Source organism: Notechis scutatus, chromosome 3, assembly GCF_049901735.1.
Source record: "Notechis scutatus isolate UNSWTSFEM ecotype Mainland chromosome 3, rNotScu1.2, whole genome shotgun sequence".
Classification (NCBI taxonomy): Eukaryota; Metazoa; Chordata; class Lepidosauria; order Squamata; family Elapidae; genus Notechis; species Notechis scutatus.
The window spans coordinates 33,755,118-33,777,671 of NC_142011.1; the positions used below are offsets into that span (position 1 = coordinate 33,755,118).

Genomic DNA, 22,554 nt, shown 5'->3' on the forward strand with positions numbered 1-22,554 from the left:
TGGGAGCAGCTCATCGCAGCCGGGTGAAGGCAATGCCGCCATGCCTTGTTCTTGCATGGGAGGGCATGGGCAGTTCAATCCGCTGTTGCACAGGGCCACCGGATTGTTTTTCACTTGATGTTTCCCTCTTGCTGCAGATACTGCATTGGACGGAAGGGGGATATAGGATGGGATGTAACCAGATGGAGGGGTGGTCTACATGGATAGGAGTAAGGAGAAGAGCTGACAATAGGTATAATTAAGGCACAGGGCAGGGGCGTAGAGTAGTAGTTAATGGGCAGATATTAGGTTAGTTGGGAGGGGTAAATAGCGATATAAATAGCATTGAGAAGCAATTGCTCTCAATGCTGACTTTGCACGGAGTGCCGTTGTTGTTGCTGATCGTGATTGGAGGAACTGCAATAAACTCTAACTTCACACATCTTTATTTGTGAGTAACGTGGTTTGTTGTGGAGTATCCAGTCCCCGACAGAAACTGACACAAGGCCACTGACACAAGGATGCATGAAAATGGCTTGTGGTTGGAAACCTCAGTTATGGTGTCAGATGTACCTCCATCTTTCTATATGTGTCTAAGAAAATGATCTCAAAGAATTTCAACATTCTTTTACCAATTCACACAAGGCAAAATTGCAAATTGAACATCAATTTTAGCAAAGTGGGGATTAACAAATACATTAAACATATTTGACAAAATATGTCAAATATAATATAAAGAGCATGAAAATATCCCAGAAAAGAAAAAAAAAGATATCCACCCCCGCCCCAATCGTAAGTGTAAATCTAAAACATTTTTTTTAAAAAAGAGGAGTACCTTTTGGAGATTTCTAAAAGAATTAGAAGTTGACCCAAACATTAAAGGATGCACAAATGAAACTAGAGTGCCAAAACAACTGGAGCCAACCCTGCCAGCCATGCTGAATGAATTTGAAAGATATGAATAAGCCAATTAAACTTTTTAAAGAACTGTGGGAAATAGTACTTATTCAGTTCAGCAACTCCCACCCCATGCATTACTGCTATTCTGCTTCCTTAAAAAGGAAAATGGAAATGTTTGGAGCAATGGCATAAAGGGCTGGTGTACAAAAAATTCTACAGAAGTATTATTCTCATGTCAAAAGCTTGAGAGGAAAACCATTGATTTTATGTCAGGATGAGAACAGTCCAAGCCATTAATAAATCAAAATAGCTTAAATGTAATGTTGTATCTAATGCTACACTTGTATATTCACTTACCCGGAAGTAAGTCCGACAAACTTGATGGGATTTGCTTCTGTGTGTCAGTCCACATCTATAACATGACTATCAAAAACAGTTTTCACACAGATGTAGCAAAATATCACTATAGATAGATAATAGAACATCTAGAGATCTTTTCTTTCTTATGCTTGAAGTCTGCACCATCACACTTAAAGGTCAACCGATTGTCAAAAGCATGTATTCCATTTTAGATTCTCCATGGATCTGCTCATGTGTAAAAACACCAAGTTCCCACCAAGATTTTTAATGCAGAATGAAGGAAGAAATGGAAATTCCCACAATGAAGGAATGGATTGTAAAGATGTCAGAACTGGCAAAAAAGATCTGTATGGTCAGGAATAAAACAACAAATACTTTTATAAATGACTAAGAAATCTCTATGCATTTTTTTCTCAAAAAGGGAAAAAAATGAAGTGAGGATTTATGTTTTTGATGATTGAAAAAGGACTAAATAAGGGGCTGAAGAGATTCTTGTAATGCAAAGAAAAGGAAGGAATAATGAATTTGTTTATAACTATTTAAAAGAAGGTCAGACATTACATATATACAAACAAAAATACCAGGTTTCCCAAGTCCATCATCTCTTTTGGAAGAGCTAGGTGCTGGATAGTAGTCTTGCAGAAAGCATACCATGGATCAAAGGTTTATATATGATCAACTAATTAAAATGGCGATCTGATCTTAGCCAGTGTTCATGTATTGAAAGGTGCTTAACTCTTCCTTAAAGCATATAGTTATTATTCAGAGCCTTATGCATGATACACACAAGAATTCCTGAGCAAGCAAATCTATCTCAATAGACAGATTCTAGTCCATTAAAACTTGAGCTAGAGTTAATGTATTAGCATTTAAGATACTCTGGGCTCTTCTGTGTTGTGTGATGATGGAAGTTCTCCTGTGTATTTTGAAACAAAGAGCAATTCTGTAAATGCATCCACTTTGTGTGTTCTTAATCCTCCATTAAAGAGAAGAAGTATGCTTTATAAGCAAAGGAACTCCATGTGTGCCCAGATACTCCCATAACCATAGAAGTGATGCAAATACATCTGCTGGAAGCATATTCCACAATATTTTCATTGGTGAGAAATGGCAGCACAGAGTGATACCTTTGTATGACCCACAAAAAAATGTGACGCCTTGGATTCTACTTTTTTATGTTTTATTATAAAGAAAGGTAAGATAAGCCTTGTGAGTCAAAATGTGCAGGTACTGTATAAACAGCAACACAAAGAAAATAAAAAATAATTAAAAAAACATGGAAAACGCACTTTTCATAAACTGTAATTCTGCTTTCTATTTTTTTCATAAATAGACAAAAATCCTTGTCAGCAATTTTAAATAGATGGACATATGGCTGAAAAAAATATAATAATGCCATATAACATGGATATAAATTGTCCATTTCTTGCTGTACAAATAATAGAAACAAGTTTGGCAGGGTTTTTTTTTCATTTGTTTTTTTATACATATCTCCATTCTATGTATAACTAAAAAAATGTGCTACAATTAATATAAAATGCTTTTACTATAAAGTAAACTACTATTTCTTCCACAAAAGAATTTTAAAGATGTCTTTAGCACACTTCTAAAACATTTAAGTAAGCTACTTACAACTATCCAACAAATCATATTTTTCATGGTCTTTTTTCACATTGTTTCCTTCTCATATTTGCACTTTTGCTTCCCAGCTATTCTTGTCCACCCATCTTCCAAACAATAGTTTTATTTTTATTTTGAATTTTTATTCTTTGCCAGACATTCAAGGCCTTTTGCATGTACAATATTCACACAGACTTCACATTTGTCTTGCACAAAGTTTAGTGCCTTTTAGCAAGTCATCAAAAGAGCGTCTCCTCCAGCTGAGCCAAGCCTAATGCCATTGAGTGCTGTGCCATAGTCTGTGCTGAATCTAAAAAGCAGTTCGCTAGGAAAATGGTCCTTAGCTAAGCTGGTAGTAAGCAAGAAAGTTGCGTGCGGGGTGGGGTGAACCTTTGAAAATTTTGCTCTTTTATGATCTATGTATGGTTGGCTTCCAGATACAGTAGACTTCTGAGAAGAAAGAGAAAGGAAGGAAGGAGGAAGAAAAGAGAGAGAGAAAAAAAAACAAAGGACAGGCTGCTCTCAGAATCAAGATATGAAGCCATGCTCTCTTTTCCATGTGACTTGCTTGATGCCCACCTGGGTAGCCTGTGTCACAGACTCACTTAAGTGTCCTTCCTTTTCACCTTTGCAGAATGGAGATGGCAGGGCTTAAGTGAGGTAGAGTGACTTGTCCCTTGGAAGCATGCTGTAAGAAGAAGAAAAAAAGAAAGAGAGGATGTGAGATTGTGACAGGCTGCTCAAAAAACAAACAAAAAAAAACAGCACAGCAACCATGAGACTAGCAGGTACCCATGTGTTGTACCTCTGCATTGTGAGGTCCATATTGTAAAAGACAGTAGGAAAATTAAAAATCAACAACTTGTCCGCTCTGCTTGAAATTCACCCATATCCAGGGATGGGATTCTACCAGTTCGCATCTATTTGCTAGAACTGGTTGTTAACATTTTAAGCAGTTTGGAAAACCCATTGTTAGAAGAAATTACTGGCCTAATCCTGTAAGGAAGGCAGGAAGGAAACATTCTGGTGTTGCTTACAGAAACTGCCTCTCCATTAACCCTTATTACATTCTTGACAGGACTATACTTCCCGTCTGAGGAACTTCTCTAAAGGTTTTTTTTCCTTCCTTTGCTGGTACTTTGCTTGTGTGGAGTGACCATTCAAAGTTACAATGGCACTGAAAAAAGGGACTTATGACCATTTTTCACATTTACGACTGTTGCAGCATCCCCACAGTCATGAGAGGCCAGGCAAGGAGATGCGTGCCTCGATGTGAGTGATATTGAGTTGGCCACGCTCAGCCAGTAACATGACCACCAAGCCACACCCACCAACTAAGCCACACCCACAGAACCAGTAGTTAAAAATTTTGAATCCCACCCTGCCCATACCCACATATATACTGTACATCCTGATAATAAGTAAGCCGGGGCTCTTCATAGCTTATTGTACTGCCCCTAAATATTAGGCAGGGGCATTATAGAGACAATCTCATAAGGAACAAGTACAACAACTGCGTACAGATAAGACTAGCTCACTAGTCTATCTGGAGGCAGCTGACTCAGTTGGGAGCACCAAAACCAAAAAACATCAAAGCCCTGTGTGCTTTTCAGATATTACAGCACTGATGCTGCTCATTACCACACATATAAGACCAATTATAGTTCCATTGTCAATCATAGCTGGGCATGGGCCATGGCTGGGAATGAACTGCATAGCTGGCTACCCAAATAAAAGCCAGACTTCACCTTTGGAGCCATAGTGGAGGATATGGCTTCTGTTCCAATGGCCAACTGGCACTCCAGATATCAAAGCATTTGCAGCTCTTTTGTTTAGAAGCCTGTTAGGCCAACCAGAGCACACAAGCGGCATGCCTGATATATTGCCATCTCTTTGCAAACTGTTAACCAGGCTTTGTTGTTTTTGATTTGTTTCACAACAGGCCTTTACCTACCAACTAACTGGAAATACAATTCTAGGTAGTGCCTCATTGTTTGGGTGTTAAATCCTCAGAAATGCCAGCCCACAGATACCAGATCAGTGCTAGGGTACATAGTTTACATGCGTAAGGTTCCAGGCTGAATTCTTCACAGAGTGGGAGAAATCTGTAAACTTGGGGAGTTGCTGTCAATCAAACAGTCAATATAGAACTAAATGGAATGATTTGAAATGGTCAAGTCTTACATCCCATCCATAATAAAATATTGCTTTCATTCTCTAGAGTCTGGCAGTAACTATTCTTACAGCTGACACCACTGGCCCAGCTAATGGTCATATGCAAACTGTGGATGTGCACTTTTAACTACTATACTGTATTATGTTGCATAATCTATCTAGATAATTCACTGTTGTTTTACTTAACTGAGATTGGCATTGTGCTGCAACTTTAGGAAAAAATTAATATGGTGATTATACTTTTAAATCCATTCTAAACCTGAGACTCTGATGGACTGCTATATTTCCTACTCATGTGGTGAAGTGATACAGCTTAGTAACATAAGGGGCCATTTAGGCCACAGCATTTAGCTCCCTGCTCAGTGTGGAAATGTGTGTAAAAGCACTCCAACCTTTGCTGGAATACATCCAGTGAAGATGATCACCACTCTTGGAAATATGCTCTTCCATTCCTAATACTCAAGTTAGATGCTGCCTTAATTTGAAATCATTATTTTGTTTTCTGCATCCCAGGACAGTAAGAACAGATCTTAAGTTCTGCTTTCCACTCCATCTGGCACATGTTATCGTATCCTCTCTCAACTGTTCTTTTTCAAGGCTACCTTCCTCTGCCACTTTGTAGGAGACGTCTTCTACATTGCTCAGATCTTCCTCCCTCTTCTTTGCCTCTATTCAGCGCAAATCCTTTCTAAAGCATGGTGCTCAGCCTTGGATTGCAGTACTCAAGATAGTATCTGACCTGACTAATATAGATGAGAATGATTTGGGAAATACAGTTGTATTAGTTCAGACCAACATTGGCTTTCTTATTTGCAGCATTTTGCTGTTCCTTTTAGTGATAATTATGAAAAGTTACAGTGAAAAATCCATTAATCTCTGCCCCTCTTTCCGCATTTCTGTTTGGTATGCTTAGCAGTGTTATCTCAGTTTGCCTGACATTTGTAAGAGCAACAATTTTCTCATCTTTCTGTCAACTTCCACAGGTTGTAGCAGCAAAAAGTTCTGCCTTCTTAGAAATCTTGACTAAGACAAAGACTAATTCTGATTATTCTTTTAGTAAAAAAGGTGATGAATGGCTCCACCATTTTGATCTGAATATATTTTATACTTGCTGAATGCTAATAGGATTTGCTTATAATACAAGCTCGTAGAAATACACTGCTGCAAATAGACTTCTGAAATCTATTTTCACACTTAAACACACAGACACAAGTGATGTAAATACTAATCTAATTCTAAATGTTAGTTAAGATTTCTGCAAAATCAGCTAAATCCTGGAAAGCCTTACCAAATTTAAACCTATAACTGGTTCCCCCATCTAAGAGCTCCATGGAAGAATTTCAGCTAATAAAACTGTGCAACTTCCAAGTTATCTAGCCCTCACCCCCTCAACCCATTCACAATTTTCCAGATAAAAATATGCCTTTCATTGCCCCCATTAGAAATTAAGAAAAAAAGAACTATTCATAATGAGAATCCGCGCTGAACCTTACTATTGTATATTTTCGTGACAGGTATGCCTTACTCACATACAAAGCAGGCTATAATCTTGTGTTTTAGATAGAATAAAACATATATAATATAGTACATGTGGCAATGCTAAATATTTCACCACCAACGTTCAAGACTTTTCTCCAGAACTAAATTTTTATGCTGGAAGTATAAACTATAGAGAGAAAAGTAACTACAGAGAGGTAAGAGATAAAAGAGGTTGCCTCATCTGTATATCCTTTCTCCATTAAAAAACTGGTTGGCTCTACTCTTTTTTTATGTGCCCATAGCAGGTCCATACTTAAGTGAATACATCCAAGATCAATATGAATTTCAGCCCTCTGTTGTGGAATGAAAATATACTAAAGCACCTGTTTGTCAAAGGTATTGGCAATCTACAGTATCCGCTATCTCATAATTCATTTATCTGTCCTTTTTACAGTCTGCACTTAGCATGTTCTATCTTCCTATCCTTAGCACAGAATTAATATGAACATGAATAGTATGGTTCTCCAGTACGAGAGCTTCATTAATTTTACAAACTGCTCTCTCAAACACATTATCATTATAAATAATTGAATTTCAACTAAGTGCATTTCCCATGTTTTATATTTCCTCTCCCCCCCCCCCCAAGCTATTTCTTCACTTATTTAAGTGATTTGGAAGATTATATAATTTTGACTGCATCTTCTAGTCTCCAACATGAATTAGTGTGGTCTGTTTTTGTTTGGACAATCTGACTGCAATGCAATTCAACAATATATGTGGTTTGCTTAATAGCCTTAATGATTCAGACTATTTATTCCAGAGAGCTCTCATGAGTTCCCTCTATCCAAATATCAGCCCTCCAAGGTAGGCTAGATCAAGAAAAAGATTCAGCAGAGATTATAGGAACACCATTTACTGTTGTAGGGTAGAATAATAGAATATTGAAAACCTGTTACGAGTTTCTTCTACCCCATTGTATATCAAAGATGATCATGATGGCATTAGTTTGAGTTTATTTCTCACACATTTCTCTCTGTCAGGACTTTTTTGAAATTCCATCTCCATTCCCAAAACCAGGTTTATAATTCTTTACATAAAGAGTTTAAGAAATACAGCCTAAGTTGCAAAATTGTATTAAGATACAATATCCAGCCAGTGAATCTTGAATATTGGCAAGAGGCGTAATATATTTAATCTAAAATGAAGAACACTGAAAACATAGCAGTAGCTTTAACTGGAGAAAAGCAGTCATATATTTTATTCCAGTAAGCAACATCTTAGCAAAACAACAATTCATGGTGTATCCCAATTCAGATTTTTCTGAGGGCTTTAGACTACTGGAAGTCTGGTGAGAACAAGCCAGCAAATAGAAGCTACTTCATGTTGCAAAGAATGACATCAAGCATCATCACAACACATACATTCAGAAGATTCTGCAAAAAAAAAGTTGCCCCATCTTTCAGGGCTAAAATGCTTCTTGTTAGGCTGGCAAAATCCAGACAGTTTCATAAGTCTTGGCTATTTCAATTTCCAACAGATACAGATTTGCCCACATTTGTGGAGCAGCACACATTAAATGGGGCAAGGCTTTAACAGCATAATTGCTGTCACCATCTTTAGTTTTTGTCCTCATGCTGAAACCAGTTGCCTAGAATAGCCTACTACTGCATTAAGTAACTCTTTCCATTTTGTAAATTAACCCATCTTTCTATTTGTTCCCTCTCGTTAGTCTGTCCCTCAGTCTTCATCAGGGAAATCGTCCTGTCTTAGATATATTACTAGGTAAAGGTAAAGGTTTCCCATGTTCAATTGTATCTGACTCTAGGGAGCGGTGATCATCTCCATTTCTTAATTCAAGGGAGCCATCATTGTCTGAAGATATTTCCATGGTCATCTGGCCAATGTGACTATATGCCGAGGTGCACAGAATGCTGTTACCTTCCCACCAAAATGGTACCTATTTGTCTACTCGCATTTGCATGTTTTCAAACTGCTAGGTGGGCAGGAGTTGGGGCAAGTAACAGGAGTGTGCTCTGTCGCACAGTGCTCGGCTCTCAAACCTGGATTGTCAGCAGACAAGCTCCGCATCTTTAACTGCTGAGTTACTGAAGCCCATATTACTAAGTACACCAAGAAAATTCTTAATAAGAAAAAGAAAACTAATTCTTTGAATAAAAATAAAAATTGAAAAAAAAGAAAGTTAAAGTTTCTGTTAGATTAAATATAGTTCATTTTACTCTGAAAATTCATGCAATTGTTTTGGGAACAAGATAGGTTTCTTTCTCAGAAATGCAAAATCTAAATAAAAGCACGCATGTGCATATTTTTGGAATATGGTGTTTTGTTTATTTCATTATTCTTTCTTTGTGACCTTAAATGGTAACTTTCCAATTGTGTAAATAAATGCCGTTTAGGGGCCTTTTAAATAAGTTGGAGTTTTTTATTTTGTTTACTGGCCTGCAGTGGTTAATCCCACACTCTCTGCTGGAGTAATCGTTGTCCCAGTCAGTATTTCCTGGAGGGTTTGATGCACCAGGTGATCGTGGTCCAACACTGTTCTGAAACTCGGATGAAATATGTGAAAAATCCTAAGAATAGAAGACAAAAACAGAAGATAGAAAAGTTAGAACCTTAGTTATTAGCAGAACAATTTGGTTTTCTATATAAGCAATTCAAGAAAATGTTAAAAAGGGGAAATCCCAGATGAACTAGGTATGCTGATATTTGAACAACTGTGAATGTGCTCAAGAACTTTTATTTCAAATTATTTATTATGCAAAACAATTTGCTGTTTTCTTATTTATTCTAGCTTTACAAACTGTCGTTCTGAAAAAAAAAATCACCTCACATTTACTGTCTTACTATGCTATAAAAATTTACTGTCTTACTATACTATTAAAATAGCTGATTATATGAGGATGTGGCAAGAAAAATCTTCATTGTGGTTTTAGTAGAAACCATGTTCAGGTAGTTCCGAAAAAAATATGAGAGAGTTAATGTGAAATATTTCAGATATTTCCCTAATCAAGCCTTCTGAAATCCACGCCATCCAGATGTGCTATGATTGCTGGTAACTTGGCACTCTCAAAAACGTGGTCCCAGTGTATCTGGAGGCATACAGTTGGGAAAAGCTGAAATCATAATAACAACTAAATTTACCTGCCAGTGAAGGTCCTGGAGGAAATAAACAAATCATTATTTTATTTATTTACAACAATCTGGGTAGCCTCAAAACAGGGCAATCATAAAATTTAGAAAATATGTTCTACACAAATTTAGCTTGAGAGAACCAATGATGGAAAACATCCATGGTCAAACCTCTAGGTTGAAGTTCACTTACTCTGGAGAATTAGGATTTGACTCATTGCTACTTCAACATCCCACTGAATAATTCACAGCTGGTTTTGATTTAAATCACTACACTGTAATTTGCCCCAATAATAAATAAATAGCAGAAATAGGTATACAAAATAAATAAATAAATATAACCCCCCATCCAGTTATAAAAGGCAACTTAGGGGCTATCAAAACCATAGTTCATGTTTGCAAGCAACAATAATTATAATTGATTGGGTATACTGTTCATTCTTCTACCATTATTCACCAATAACAAATCCATGTTTTTGCTGGTGATTATTTAGTACAGGAGTATGCAATTTTTATTTGGCTGGAAGGGGGAATAATAATCCTATTTAAAAACATGTGGAGATTCTAGTCACCCAGCACTTTTGTCCCAAAGGTGCTTCCCAAAAGGCAACTGGAAACAAGAACGTCCAGTTGCTTTTTAGAAAGCACTTTTGGGACTATTTAAAAACAGTTTTTTCTCCATCGGAACCAAGATGCATAGGGACACAGGAACACAATTGTAAAAGCTAGTGAGATCACATTTTTCAAATGTTTGGACAAAGGCAAAGGAGTTTTAAAAGAGACTTGCTTTAGCTACTGTAACACTCATTTTTACAAAAACAAAAACAAAAAACCAAAACAAAACAAACAAAACTAAGTAGGAGAAAATTACATTGCCAAATAATTGTTACCAAATTTTAGGAATGTAACATGAAGATACTTTGAAAACTATAAAAATAGCACAGGGTATTATTACAGATAGTCCTTGACTTGCAACTACAGTTGGAACTGGAATTTCCATCACTAAGTGATATGGTCATTAAGTGAGTATCACGTGATTGTGCCAGGTTTTGTGACTTTTTTTTTTTTTGCCAAAAGTTAAGTAAATCACTTGCTTGTTAAGTAATTACACCATTAAGTAAATCTGGCTTTCCTCATTGACTTTGCTCACCAGAAGCCAGCTGGGAAGGTTGCAAAGGGCAACCACATGGCCCCATCAACCACATTTAACCATCATAAATACACACCGGTTGCCAAGTGCCTGAATTGCAAAAAAAAAAATGACTATGAAGATGGCTGCAACGGTTTTAAGTATGAGCACCAACTCCATGTCACTTTTTTCAGTACTTTCATATTTCTGAATGGTCGCTACATAAATGGTCATAAGACAAGGACTGCCTATGTGATAAAAACAGGTTTGCTGCATTGGGAAATGGTATTGTCTAAAGGGCATGTAAATTTCCATGGATTCCACAGAAAAGTGCTTCAAACACTATGAGATGGGCAGCAATTAAATTAATAAATAAAATAAAAGCCACTTCTTATATTGAGATCTGGTTAATCACGGTTTATTAATTATACCATAAGTGGTGAATTGACATGATGCACAGTCAAACAGGTTTCTATTCCGCACTGTGTGCCCATCCACTCTCTTCAAAAACCCCTTTTAACTATAACTTTCAATGCAGAATAGCAGGGTTGCTAAAATGAGTAAATACCACATGAGACTCACAGATCCTAGCATCACATTCAGGCAAGCTATAAACATGCGCAGCCCGTTTAAGAACTGTCGCTTCAGAACTCAGCCACTCACCTGCTGGCCTGGTGGTGAAGAATTCATGGGGGGCTGTACCTGTAGTGCCATAGAAGGAGACAAAATAGGTTGCTGGGGAACCTGCTGCATGCTGAGGGGCTGGTTGAGGATGGAGCTCTGCGGGTGATGCAAAGAGAGTTGCTGATGGAGAGGGGGGCTAATCTGGAAAGAAGGAGGTGGGGAGGCACTGATACTGGGCAACATGGGTTTGGAACTCAGGGTCCTGGAGAGGCTGTGGTGAGGGTGAGCACGGTAGCTCTGCAGATCCGATGGGGACAAGAAGGAGCCCAAGCCAGGGTAAGGTGACGAGGCTTGCGGTGGCATAGTATACAAGGGCTGTTTGGGTGGGATCATTTTTGAAGGTTGGCTGCTCTGAACATTTTTTGTCTCGCCTTGGTCAGCTGAACTCTATGAGAGAAAACACACAGACGGACACATGAAGAGGACAAATTGCAATGAAAATGAGTTAAGTGCAACTTAGACCTTTGGATTAATCAATGAACAGCATTGTTCATCTCTCTACAAAATCTTTATCTTTGTTTCCACTCATGATGAGAAGAGAAATGTAAGAACACATTTAACATACATGACTGAACATCCCTTTCCAACATATGAATCTCATGAAGATTTTAAAAAAATAGAATGGAGATGTGTTCATACTAGCTTTTCTTCATTTCCTGTAACTTAAGATCACTGAAGCAAACAGACAACTAAATTTGTTATTAATGCCTCATATTCTATATTGTTCTGTAACATCTGTGGCTAATGCCATCTTCTTTTTTCTCTAATTTGTATAAACTCTGCTAGAGATTTCACAATTGGAGTAACTATTTTAGAAAAAATAATAATAGCTCAATGAAATACTGGATTTCTTAAATAAGACATAAAAATAAGACATTAAAAGACCGTAATCTCTGGACATTTAGGGCAGTGTCTTTTGTTTTGTCAGTTACATGAGGTTTGTTGTACCATGCTTGATAACATATGTATTGAATGAAGATCACAAGGTCCAGGTTAACAAAGATGAATTCTGAAATCTTTTTCTATTTCTTCATTTTTTAGGAACCTAGCCTTGGGGTTCCTCCCTACTCCTGGGTGTAAAGATCTAATACATGCATCCAATATAAGGGCCTTAGTCCCTTGAAGGCCACTACATCTTGTGCTTTAATGTGCAACTGAATCATAGCATTCTTGATTCTTCACATTATTTCTCACAGTATAAATAGTGTACTATTAAGTAAAAAGTCTACAGTTTTTGATGAAGAATAAGTGGCAGAAAAATGTTTAACAAACTTACTGCATTTCCCAGCATTAGAATAAATCAACTAAACAAAACACTTTGCTCATTAATACTGTAAAATAGTACCAGCAGCACAATTGGACTTAAGCTTAATTAACATAAAATCCTTCAGGGTCTACAGCTTAAATACACAATATGCTATGTACCCAGAACTAGTTAAAGGACAACAGACAACTTTTTTCAAACACATGAAGAACTAATCAAAATAGCCAAATTTGGAGTAAAAAGAAGGCAGTTTATTATATCATTATTTCATTTAGCTTCATTTTTTACTTAGTCAAAGCTTAAACCAGAGGAGGGCAGACATTTGGGGTCCCTGAGCCCAAATTGGAATTTTGACAGAATGCTGAAAGTGCTTTCACAAAATACTTACCATAACAGGATACAAATGTGTAGGTTTTTTTTTAAAGCAATTATAAGGAAATAATTTTCTGTTTTGTCCTTCAGGCATATCACCTTGCAATATAACTTATAACCTTTGCGGATTTCTTGGTAAATTCCCATCTAAGGACTAACCAGAAGGCAACATGGTGGTCTAATCCCACTATCTCTACAGTTATCGCTTTTGCCAGTATTTTTAATTATTTTCTGTCTAATGGGCAAATTCCCAGGGAAAACAATTGGGCTACAGCTCTAATCACACTTATTTTCCAAGAATACCTATGTATATGACAATCTCAGATGTTATTGGAAATAAATTGATCTTGAAGATAACACTTTGATTTGAAGTCAGCTTTCCATTTATTTATTTTAAAATAATTTTTAAAAGTTAAGCGAAATGAGACTTGCAGGTGCCCATAAGCACCATGTTGCTGATCTCTGTTCTTATCCATTAGGATTCTTCTTTATTCTCACAGTTTTGACATAATTGCATATGCTATCTGCTATGCCACCTGCTTCCATTTTGTGGATTGCTTCAAATGCAGATAATTTCTAACAGAATTTTATTTATTTACCTCTCTAAGGGAATAGATATATTTTAAAGGTATTTGCTTGCAAAGATAAATGGGTTTTTCTCTCCAAAATCTTTCATCCTAGCTATATTTAAATATGAAAGTCAGATTTTAAAACTGCCTTTTAAAAAAAAAGAGAATTCCACAACAGTTATCATTACTGCTTTGCTAAATGCCGTAAGATAGTGTGCCAATGAATTAGATGCAGCATGAATGGAATGCCAACATCAAAATATTCAACTTTAAACTCATTCAATGCAGTTTTGAATTTTTTGAAACACTTAACCCAGTGAAAGGGACTCAGATTATTTCCTGTTTGACCTTTTTGCCACAGCTCTTAACCTTCAAGCATGGCTCAGTTAACTCTAGGCAAAGTTCCTCAGTGCTCATTGCACAGCGTGAAGTGTATGATTACTTGATTTTAATTATACTAAAATTAAAATGATGTAGTGGTTTAAAAGTAAATTTATTTCCTTATAATATTAACATTAAAAGCCATCACTGCCTGGCCACTGCATGGTGGATTTATGTAAAGGGACTCTGTAATAATCAGTGAGAGAGAGAGGGAGGGAGGGAGCTGTGTCTACAACACAAAGAGCACTTTCCTATCTTCTCCCACGACTATACTTTTTTCCCCTCATCCCCCAATCTATAGCCTGTTTATTGAAATCACATGCCAATAGCAAATGAGGAAGCAAATAAGTGTTTCATTAAAAAAATGCCAAGTGACTCTCTGGAAACTGATAGGTCAAGATGATCAGTAAATCAAGATTCTGTTTTTTGATTCTCACTGTTAAGATATTTCTGCCTCCCCCTTTTAATATTGTTTCACTATATTGAAAAAATATTGAAATCAAAGCAAACAAGCATTTAAAATGCCCTGCTAATTAAGAAGAAAAGGCTATAACATAGACTGTAATTTCCTTACACATAATAGCTGCTGATCAAAGGTGGCAATTCCAAACTCACTCAAAAATGTACGTGCATTAGCAAAATGGATAGGTTTTAAACTATTATTATAGTTCAATATCTCCTTTGTTTTATTAAATATTCCATTCCAAGCCACTTCATTTTATTTATCATATTTAGAGATTCATCAAATTTAGAGTTACTGTACCACCTGAGGTTTATATTCTCATTGTCTACAATGCATCTCTGTGATATCATCCAATAATAGTTCCCCTCATATGTCTATGCTATTCCTTCAGCATAGACATGCTGCCATTATTATGTATAGGAAAAACAATTGCAATTACATTACCTTTGCTCAGAAATGATTTTCATATGGTCAATGGATCATAGTGTGTGTGTGTGTGTGTGTGTGTGTGTGTGTTCTTTTCTTTCACATTTTCACTGGGTGTCCATTTTTATGTATATACTTTATATTCTATATCAATTAAATTTCAATTATGTACCACTTCAAATTCCAAACAATTCCTCCCTGGTTGATCATAGATTAAAAACTATAGCTTTGTTTTAGTTTTGTCCCCCTTTATTTAAATTCTCATTACCACACCCATTGGCTGAGGAAGATGTAATCTGATATTGTAATTCAATACATCTGAATTGCCATGTCAGGTCTAATGAATCTTATTGAATAAACTGGACTTGAATCACTTCCTGCATGTGTACACTTGATCACATTTTGGATACTTTGCAACAGGCCTGCATTTATTTATTTATTTATTTATGACCAGTTGCACCATCCTGTACTCAAATGTGATCAATTTAGGAAAAAAAATTTGCTTAACAACCGTATAGTTCACTTAATCACCAGTTGATTTGTTTAACAATTGCAAAAAGATATGATGGAAATTCTGAGCTTAATTGTGTTTGTTAATAAACACTGGTAATAAATCGATCCTGTATAATTTTAATTTTCATTAAAATCTTTGTCTCTTTGTCTAAAAAAAAGTTTGATTTGTTAATGAACCATGACCACTATTCTAATCTTTGTGGATCTCAATCCCTGAATAGATGGGGACTAATATCTGCCTATTGATTCTTCTGAGAGCACTATATGATCCTGGACATGAATGACTTTGCTAAAGCTGCTGGACCAGGGTATAGACTGAGGCAGGTTGAGTTATTAGAAATTTTATTTTAAGGAGTTTAGAATATCTGCAAAAAACTTTCAAGTTTTCCTTAATTATACGGACAAATAAGTATTTAGGCATATTTCTAAATCAAAATACCGGATTTAGTTGTACCACAAATTGAGCTCATAGCCTTGTCTCCAAAGATTGCAAGGAAACCCCAGAACACTCAACATTTCTTGAAACCAAGAAAACTACAACTCTTACTCTGTATCCTTGAGGCACACTGGAATATTTTACTTAGTTCATACAGAATGTAGCTAACACTTAAATTCATTTTGATGGCATAGTTATAGTGTGTTTCTTACAAACTTGCTCTTCCCCAGAGATGTCCCTGAGTTGCAACTAATTTATCATTGCTACAACCATCGAAATTCATATATGAAGCATAGTCCGTTACCTTGGAAACCAAGCTGGCCCGGTAGGCTGCCAGAGCTTTTAGATATTCCTTCTTTGCTGCTTCAGTTTTCCTTTTATATGCCTGAAAAGCCCAAGAAGAAAATATTAATTAAACAAGAGAAACAGGATGATACTGCTCTGGTTGTACAGTTGTTTATGTCTGGCATATTGCCCAAGGGATCTGTGCTTGGTTTATTAAAAATCCAATCTGTGTATATAAGTGATATGAAAGTGAATTTTATATGCTTTTTTCCAAAAACAGAAATGAAAACTGGCTGAAATCAAAACTACCAGAAAACAAATAGAGATTAAAAATTATAACTGGGCTTATCACAGAAGTTTCCTATTGCTTGCACAATTTAAAACACTATTTTAGAATTGGCATGGAGACATCAAATTTAGAGAGAATGTTCTACAAGCAAACTAATTATTAATTGCTTTTTGACTGATTTTTAGTTCTGGTTATCAGTAAAGGTCAGAATTAGTTTAATATAGTGGTGAAGACATCAGGCTAGAAACCAGGAAACAGTAAGTTCTAGTTCTGCCTTAGGCAAAAAGCCAGCTGGGTGACTTTTGGGCAGTTGGGCCAATCACTTTCTCTCAGTCCTAGGAAGCAGGCAATGCAAACCTCTTCTGAAAAACCTTGCCAAGAAAACTGCAGGGCAATCTAGGCAGTCTCTGCAAATTGGACATGATTGAATAGGAAAAAAAAATAGTGTCATGATAACAGGGTTTTATGGATTTCTTGCAGAATGATATAAAGTATTTGTTGATACATTTTACCCAAACTCTATCAATTATATCTGATCAGATTTTTTAAAACTGGACTCTTATCCTTTTCATTTAATGAATGAAATATGATGCACATGTCATGTTATATCTGGTAAAGATCATCCAGTAGGTGCTAACATCCAATTTAACTGATTAAAGTCTTGACTGGTATTTTACCCAACAGACGTCAGCAAATGATTGCTTCAATTGTCAAGAATAATCAAACTTGACATTGATCAGATAATATTTGGATGTTAATGTTAATGTTATTGATTTGAGTAGAGAAGGAAAAGACAAAACCACAATCCTATTACTTGCAGACAAAGCTTCCAATGAAATCTATAGATAGTATATTATCATAGCTAAATTACCTTAGCAATGGATTTCCCATAGGATTTATAAAATGGGTCCAGTTTTTGTATGCAGCTTTAAGTCTAAATCAATGGCTGCCTTAATCTAGTTTTTCACTCAACTGAAATGCCAGATAAGGATATCCATTTTGATTTGTGATATTTGTTTAGAACTCCTTGCTTGTTCTACTAGACAAGCTCATAATATCAGGTGGCATTATTTTTTTGCATAATTCATTAGCATATAAGTTAATATTATATGCTAGAGATATTTTATTCTTTGTTTCTGATCATACTTTGATTCTGGCTCTGAAGCACTTGATTAATAAATTGAGGTGCATTAAGAGATGCTATGTTATGTGATTGCTAAGAAGGTGTTGATATCAACAGATAATTATCATTTTTGTATGTTTATTGATATTATTAATGTTTACGTATTTATATTCCATGTGACATTTCTCAAATAATTACATTAAATATAAATAAGATATTCAACGTATGTGGATTAGATAAGTGTGCTCAAAAGAATGTAATTCCCAGGATACTTGATATTGTACATAGACTATCCATGTACAATTATAGCAAATTGATTTTAAGACAGGGTTCAATATTTTTGGTACTCATATTCTTTTGAACTACATAATCATTGCATCAAATTGATGTGTAGAGAACAGAAATGGATTCTCCATATCTTATAACTTCCAAGTCCTTCAATTTGGAAAAATAAACTCATGACCCCAATTAAGTGGACTGAAGACCTGATATTGTGATTTAGAAATAAGTTGCCTGCAGAAGTGAATTATGCATTAGTGAAAATTACATGGTTATCTTTTGTTGATTCATTACCACACAGTTGGAATATCAAATGTTTCGAAATAATTAGTATCATTAAAACATTAGAATATTTATGGAAAAAATAATAATAAATTGGTAGACAGACTTGGGGGTTGGAAATGAAAAATATGGGCTTGTCAACATTAGGAGGGACATCTTCCAGAGTAACTCATTATCAACTTTATTATTCACATTGCTACATCACTTTCGGTATTTTTGAAGAAAACAAATGTTGGCTATCAAACAGCAAAAAAGGCTAATAAACTCTGACATTTACTTTTTAAGGATGATCTGAAGCTTAATGGAAAATCAGAAGTCAAAACCCAGTCACTGACAAATACTATAAGTTTTAGCATAAATGTGACAATGGAATGTGGCCTAGAGAAATGTGCTACAATAGCAATAATTTAATCACAAAGAATGATAAAATGGGAATGCTGAATAACCAAACCAGAGAAGCCATCAAGATGAAGTCTATAAGTATTTGGACATTTTACAATTGGGTAACATCAAGCATAAACAAATGTGATTAGTAAATAACACATCCAATCAGAGAGAAAATTGTTAGATAAAATTGAACTGTGGAAACACCATCAAACCCTGGGTCATTCTTATGAAAGGTTACAATATTTGAATTATTAAATGGACACAATCTGAACTGGAGATTTTGGACCAAACCCCTCAAAAACTTTAGACTATTCCTTGTGTACAACATTCCCGTAGTGATATTATACTTGGCCCACAGAAATGGAAACAGAGGTTTACTTTTAGTCAAACAAACTATTTGAAGACTAAAAGCCTGGATTGGCTGATTATGTAAAAGACAGTCAAGAACAAGCACTGGTGCAAGATAAAAATTGGAATTTCCTGAATGTATAGGAAACAATGCTGGCAAGGAAAACCAATATGGCCAATTTCTACAAAACATTGAGGGGAAAGTAGATAAAAATAAACCTGGCAATGGCTTACAACTGTAACATTAAAAAAAGAATCTGAAAGCTTGATTTGGTTGCTCAAGAGCAAGCTATTCAAGCTAATGCAATCAAGACCAGAATTAAAAAAATAATCATATGATTCCAAATCCAGATTGTACAAAGAAACAGTAAATGATATACTCATTTCATGCAAGAAGACTGCACAGAAAGATTATAAACAACAACATACCACAGTTGCCAAAATGATTCATTGGAAAATCTGATGAAAAAGTAGTTAAAAATGGGCGTATTAAAATAGTGTGGGATTTCCAAATACAACCAATAGTCTGAGTGCATAATATACCAGATTTAACTGTGGCTGAAAAAAAAAATGTGGATAATTGATGTGGCAATACCAGAAAGAAAAAGAACTGAGGACATCACAAAGTATCAAGATCTGAAAATTGAAATTGAAAGATTATGGCATAAAACAGCAATTATGGTCCCAGTAGTGACAGCACACTAGGTGGCATATGAAAAAGTCTTGAATGATACTTAGAAAATTTGCACATTGACAAAATTTCCATTGGAAATATACTACACTGATAAATGATCATATTCCAAGTTCTTGTGAAGAAACTCAGTACAAATGAAGGTCCACAGCAACTAAGAAACCAGCAGCTATGATTTCTCATCACATGTAATTATAATAATGTGAGCTTAAGGACTTACAAAACTAACTATGTTAGTTTCAAAGATGCATGTGGTTGGCCAAATTAGGCTCATCAGAAAAGCAGGAACAATTGTGGACCCAATGGATGGAAAGTAATCTGTGCCACAATCCTGCCTATGAAAACCACATTTTTGGACCAACTCACTACAACAGGCAGAATATCTTTGATAAACATCAATACAGATGCAATAGTGCACTTTATGAGAAGACATACTCCCTCCATTGAAGCAGTGGAACATCAATGTTTTGTCCCAAACACTTCCATCGAAATATAATAGATCAGAGTTATGAATGTGTTAATCTGCAATCTTGTTCTTATGCATTACAAAATATTACTGAAATAGAGCGTGGTTGCTGAGCCATTCAGCATTTATTTAGCCTACATATGCATAAATATCATAATGGTATTTACTTGCTTAGTCATACATTTGAAATAAATAACATTCATTTGTGTATAGAGTTGAGCAGTTTTTTTTAAAAAAGGAGGTGATCAATAAACAATCTGTCATTATTTTTTAAAAAAACTATTGTTATTTTATTATTCATCCCAGTGTTATTCATCCCAGCCTCTACCTCAGGATAGCTGAAGATTAAAATATTATTTGCTTATTTCCACAAGTTTTTCATTAATCTAAAAAGGGGAATCAAAAAAGATATTTAATTCCAGTCTATCCAAACAAAAGCTGGATTCCAAAGTAGCAGAAGTTAGCTTTCATTCACCCAGGAAACTTTGCCTCACCTTTTATAATGGTAGCTTTCATTTCTCAAGTCAAATTCTGAGGGCACTTATGAGATGGTTTTTGAGGGGCTGCAGCTGGTCTATAGGTGTGTGGGCAGAAAGTACTATTGTATTAAATCAATAGCATACTTTATGCTTGCAATACATGCAAGTTTTTTCAATATTTTTTTAGAATTCTATTTTCAAAAATGAAAAGAACAATGTGCCAGGGTAATGGCTTTGTGTCTTCAGATCGGATCCAAAACTGCTCCTTTGCAATTTCATTTATAGTATATCTATTTGTAGAGACATTACAATTCCACAGGGAAAAGTACCAAAAAAAGGCCAAAGACAACAACTACTATAAAGCTTACTGTCTTGAGTTGGAGAAAGAGAAGGCACTGTTCTCCTTGGAAAAGACGATTGTCATTTCTGACCTTCACAAGTGAAGCTGCCTAATCCAAAGGTAGAAACATATAAAACCAAGCTCTTCATTGCATAACTAACAAGAAGACTACACATAAAACTGGATATTATGACTGGGTGGCTAACCAAAGCCATTGAATTCAAGAAAACAGACTTTAAAAAAATTAAGAAAACTTCCTCTAGCTGCTGTGATTTTATTAGACACCCAGCAATTGGGAAACTTTGATTTGCATAAAATTACATGAGAAAAAATAAATAGATCAGGGCCACTTATATGTGGCTGAAATTGAAGTTCCTAAGCTTAACAGGAAAAACTGCCTTGTGGTTAATAAGTGAGGCCAATATGAGACTCAAAAAACCCATCTCAATTTTGAAGAAGTCTCCCAAGAGATTAAGTTTCTCAGTGAATATATTTCTACTTCTGTTTCTTTCTTAAAAGTGTAGTTATACCCAGAAAAATCAGCTTTGAAAAACTAAATTTTGTAAACAATTTCCCCCTCAAGATAAGAAATTAGAAGAAACCTTTTCACCGATAGCTTATGGTTTAAATTCAGAGTGAACTTACAAAACATTAAGAAAACCAACAAAATCCATGCAAAGGGAACACAATCTCACTGTTTCCCTTACACCTTGCCTACACTTCCTTTTACAACACAGCCTTCCTCAGTCTATTACTCTCCAGATGTGTTAAAAGTCTAGAATTCCCAGTAGAGCTGAGAATTATGGAAATTGAAACTACATGCCCACACCCCAAAGATGAAAAAAAAAGTGTGAATATGATTTCAGCTAAAGTTTCTTGTTAGCTGACTTCACGTTAGGAGACACTTTTATTACATGAGTGCTGAAGTTGATATGAACCCCTCATCTCCCGCCATACTGAAACATTCCTTTTAATAGCTTTAAAAAAAAATGGGGGGGGGAGTGGGTAAGAATGAAAAAAGAAATTATTCATAGTGGCCTCTCCAAATGTCCCTGGCATTCATATCAAATGTACAAATATCTAGTGCATTTTTGACGGGGGGGTTATCTCAAAATACCAATAGTTGGCTGAGATCCTTGACATTCTTCCATGGGAAGCTATAGTGTAGATGCAACAGCATAATCAGTAACATTGGAATTTGTGATATTGTCAAAAACCTAAAGTGATATATGGAGTTCCTTCTGAATAGTTTCCTTTATTGTTTTCAGCCAACAGACAGAATATTGCCAGACTAAAGTAACTATCTGCATAGCTATAGATATGCTTTGGGAATGGCTAGGGAAAATCTGTTTTAATCTTTTCCTGTTGATCAAACTTTCCAAGTTCTACTACCTGCTTGTCTTCTGTGCTCAGCCCCTCCATCCTGGGAATCCAGACTATATTCCATCACAGATGTAAGGAATATACATGCAATAGTTGCTCATAATTCTCACCGGCTCAAGGTTGACTCAGCCTTCCATCCTTCTGCGGTGGGTAAAATGAGGACCCAGATTGTTGGGGGCAATATGCTGATTCTGTAAATTGCTTAGAAAGGGCTGTAAAGCATTGTGAAGTGGTATATAAATCTAAGTGCTATTGCTATTAACTGCTAGGGACAATTAAAAGTGTGTTTTAGCTGAGTGTTACTA

The 22,554-nt window shown here is 35.7% G+C and overlaps 1 protein-coding gene across 4 annotated transcripts in view; it reads right to left on the bottom strand.

Moving 5' to 3' along the window:
• Positions 1-2,424: 2,424 nt before the first annotated feature.
• TOX2 (TOX high mobility group box family member 2) overlaps positions 2,425-22,554 on the bottom strand; it is a 268,693-nt gene continuing 248,563 nt past the window's right edge. For all 4 annotated transcript variants that reach the window (XM_087959454.1, XM_026684000.2, XM_026684002.2 and 1 more), the window contains 4 exons: positions 16,202-16,282; positions 11,453-11,860; positions 8,971-9,101; positions 2,425-3,547 (listed from right to left, as the gene is read on the bottom strand). In XM_087959454.1, coding sequence (XP_087815580.1) covers positions 3,511-3,547; positions 8,971-9,101; positions 11,453-11,860; positions 16,202-16,282 — 657 coding nt within the window. In that variant the 3' untranslated portion in view covers positions 2,425-3,510. The remainder of the gene's footprint in view (positions 3,548-8,970; positions 9,102-11,452; positions 11,861-16,201; positions 16,283-22,554) is intronic.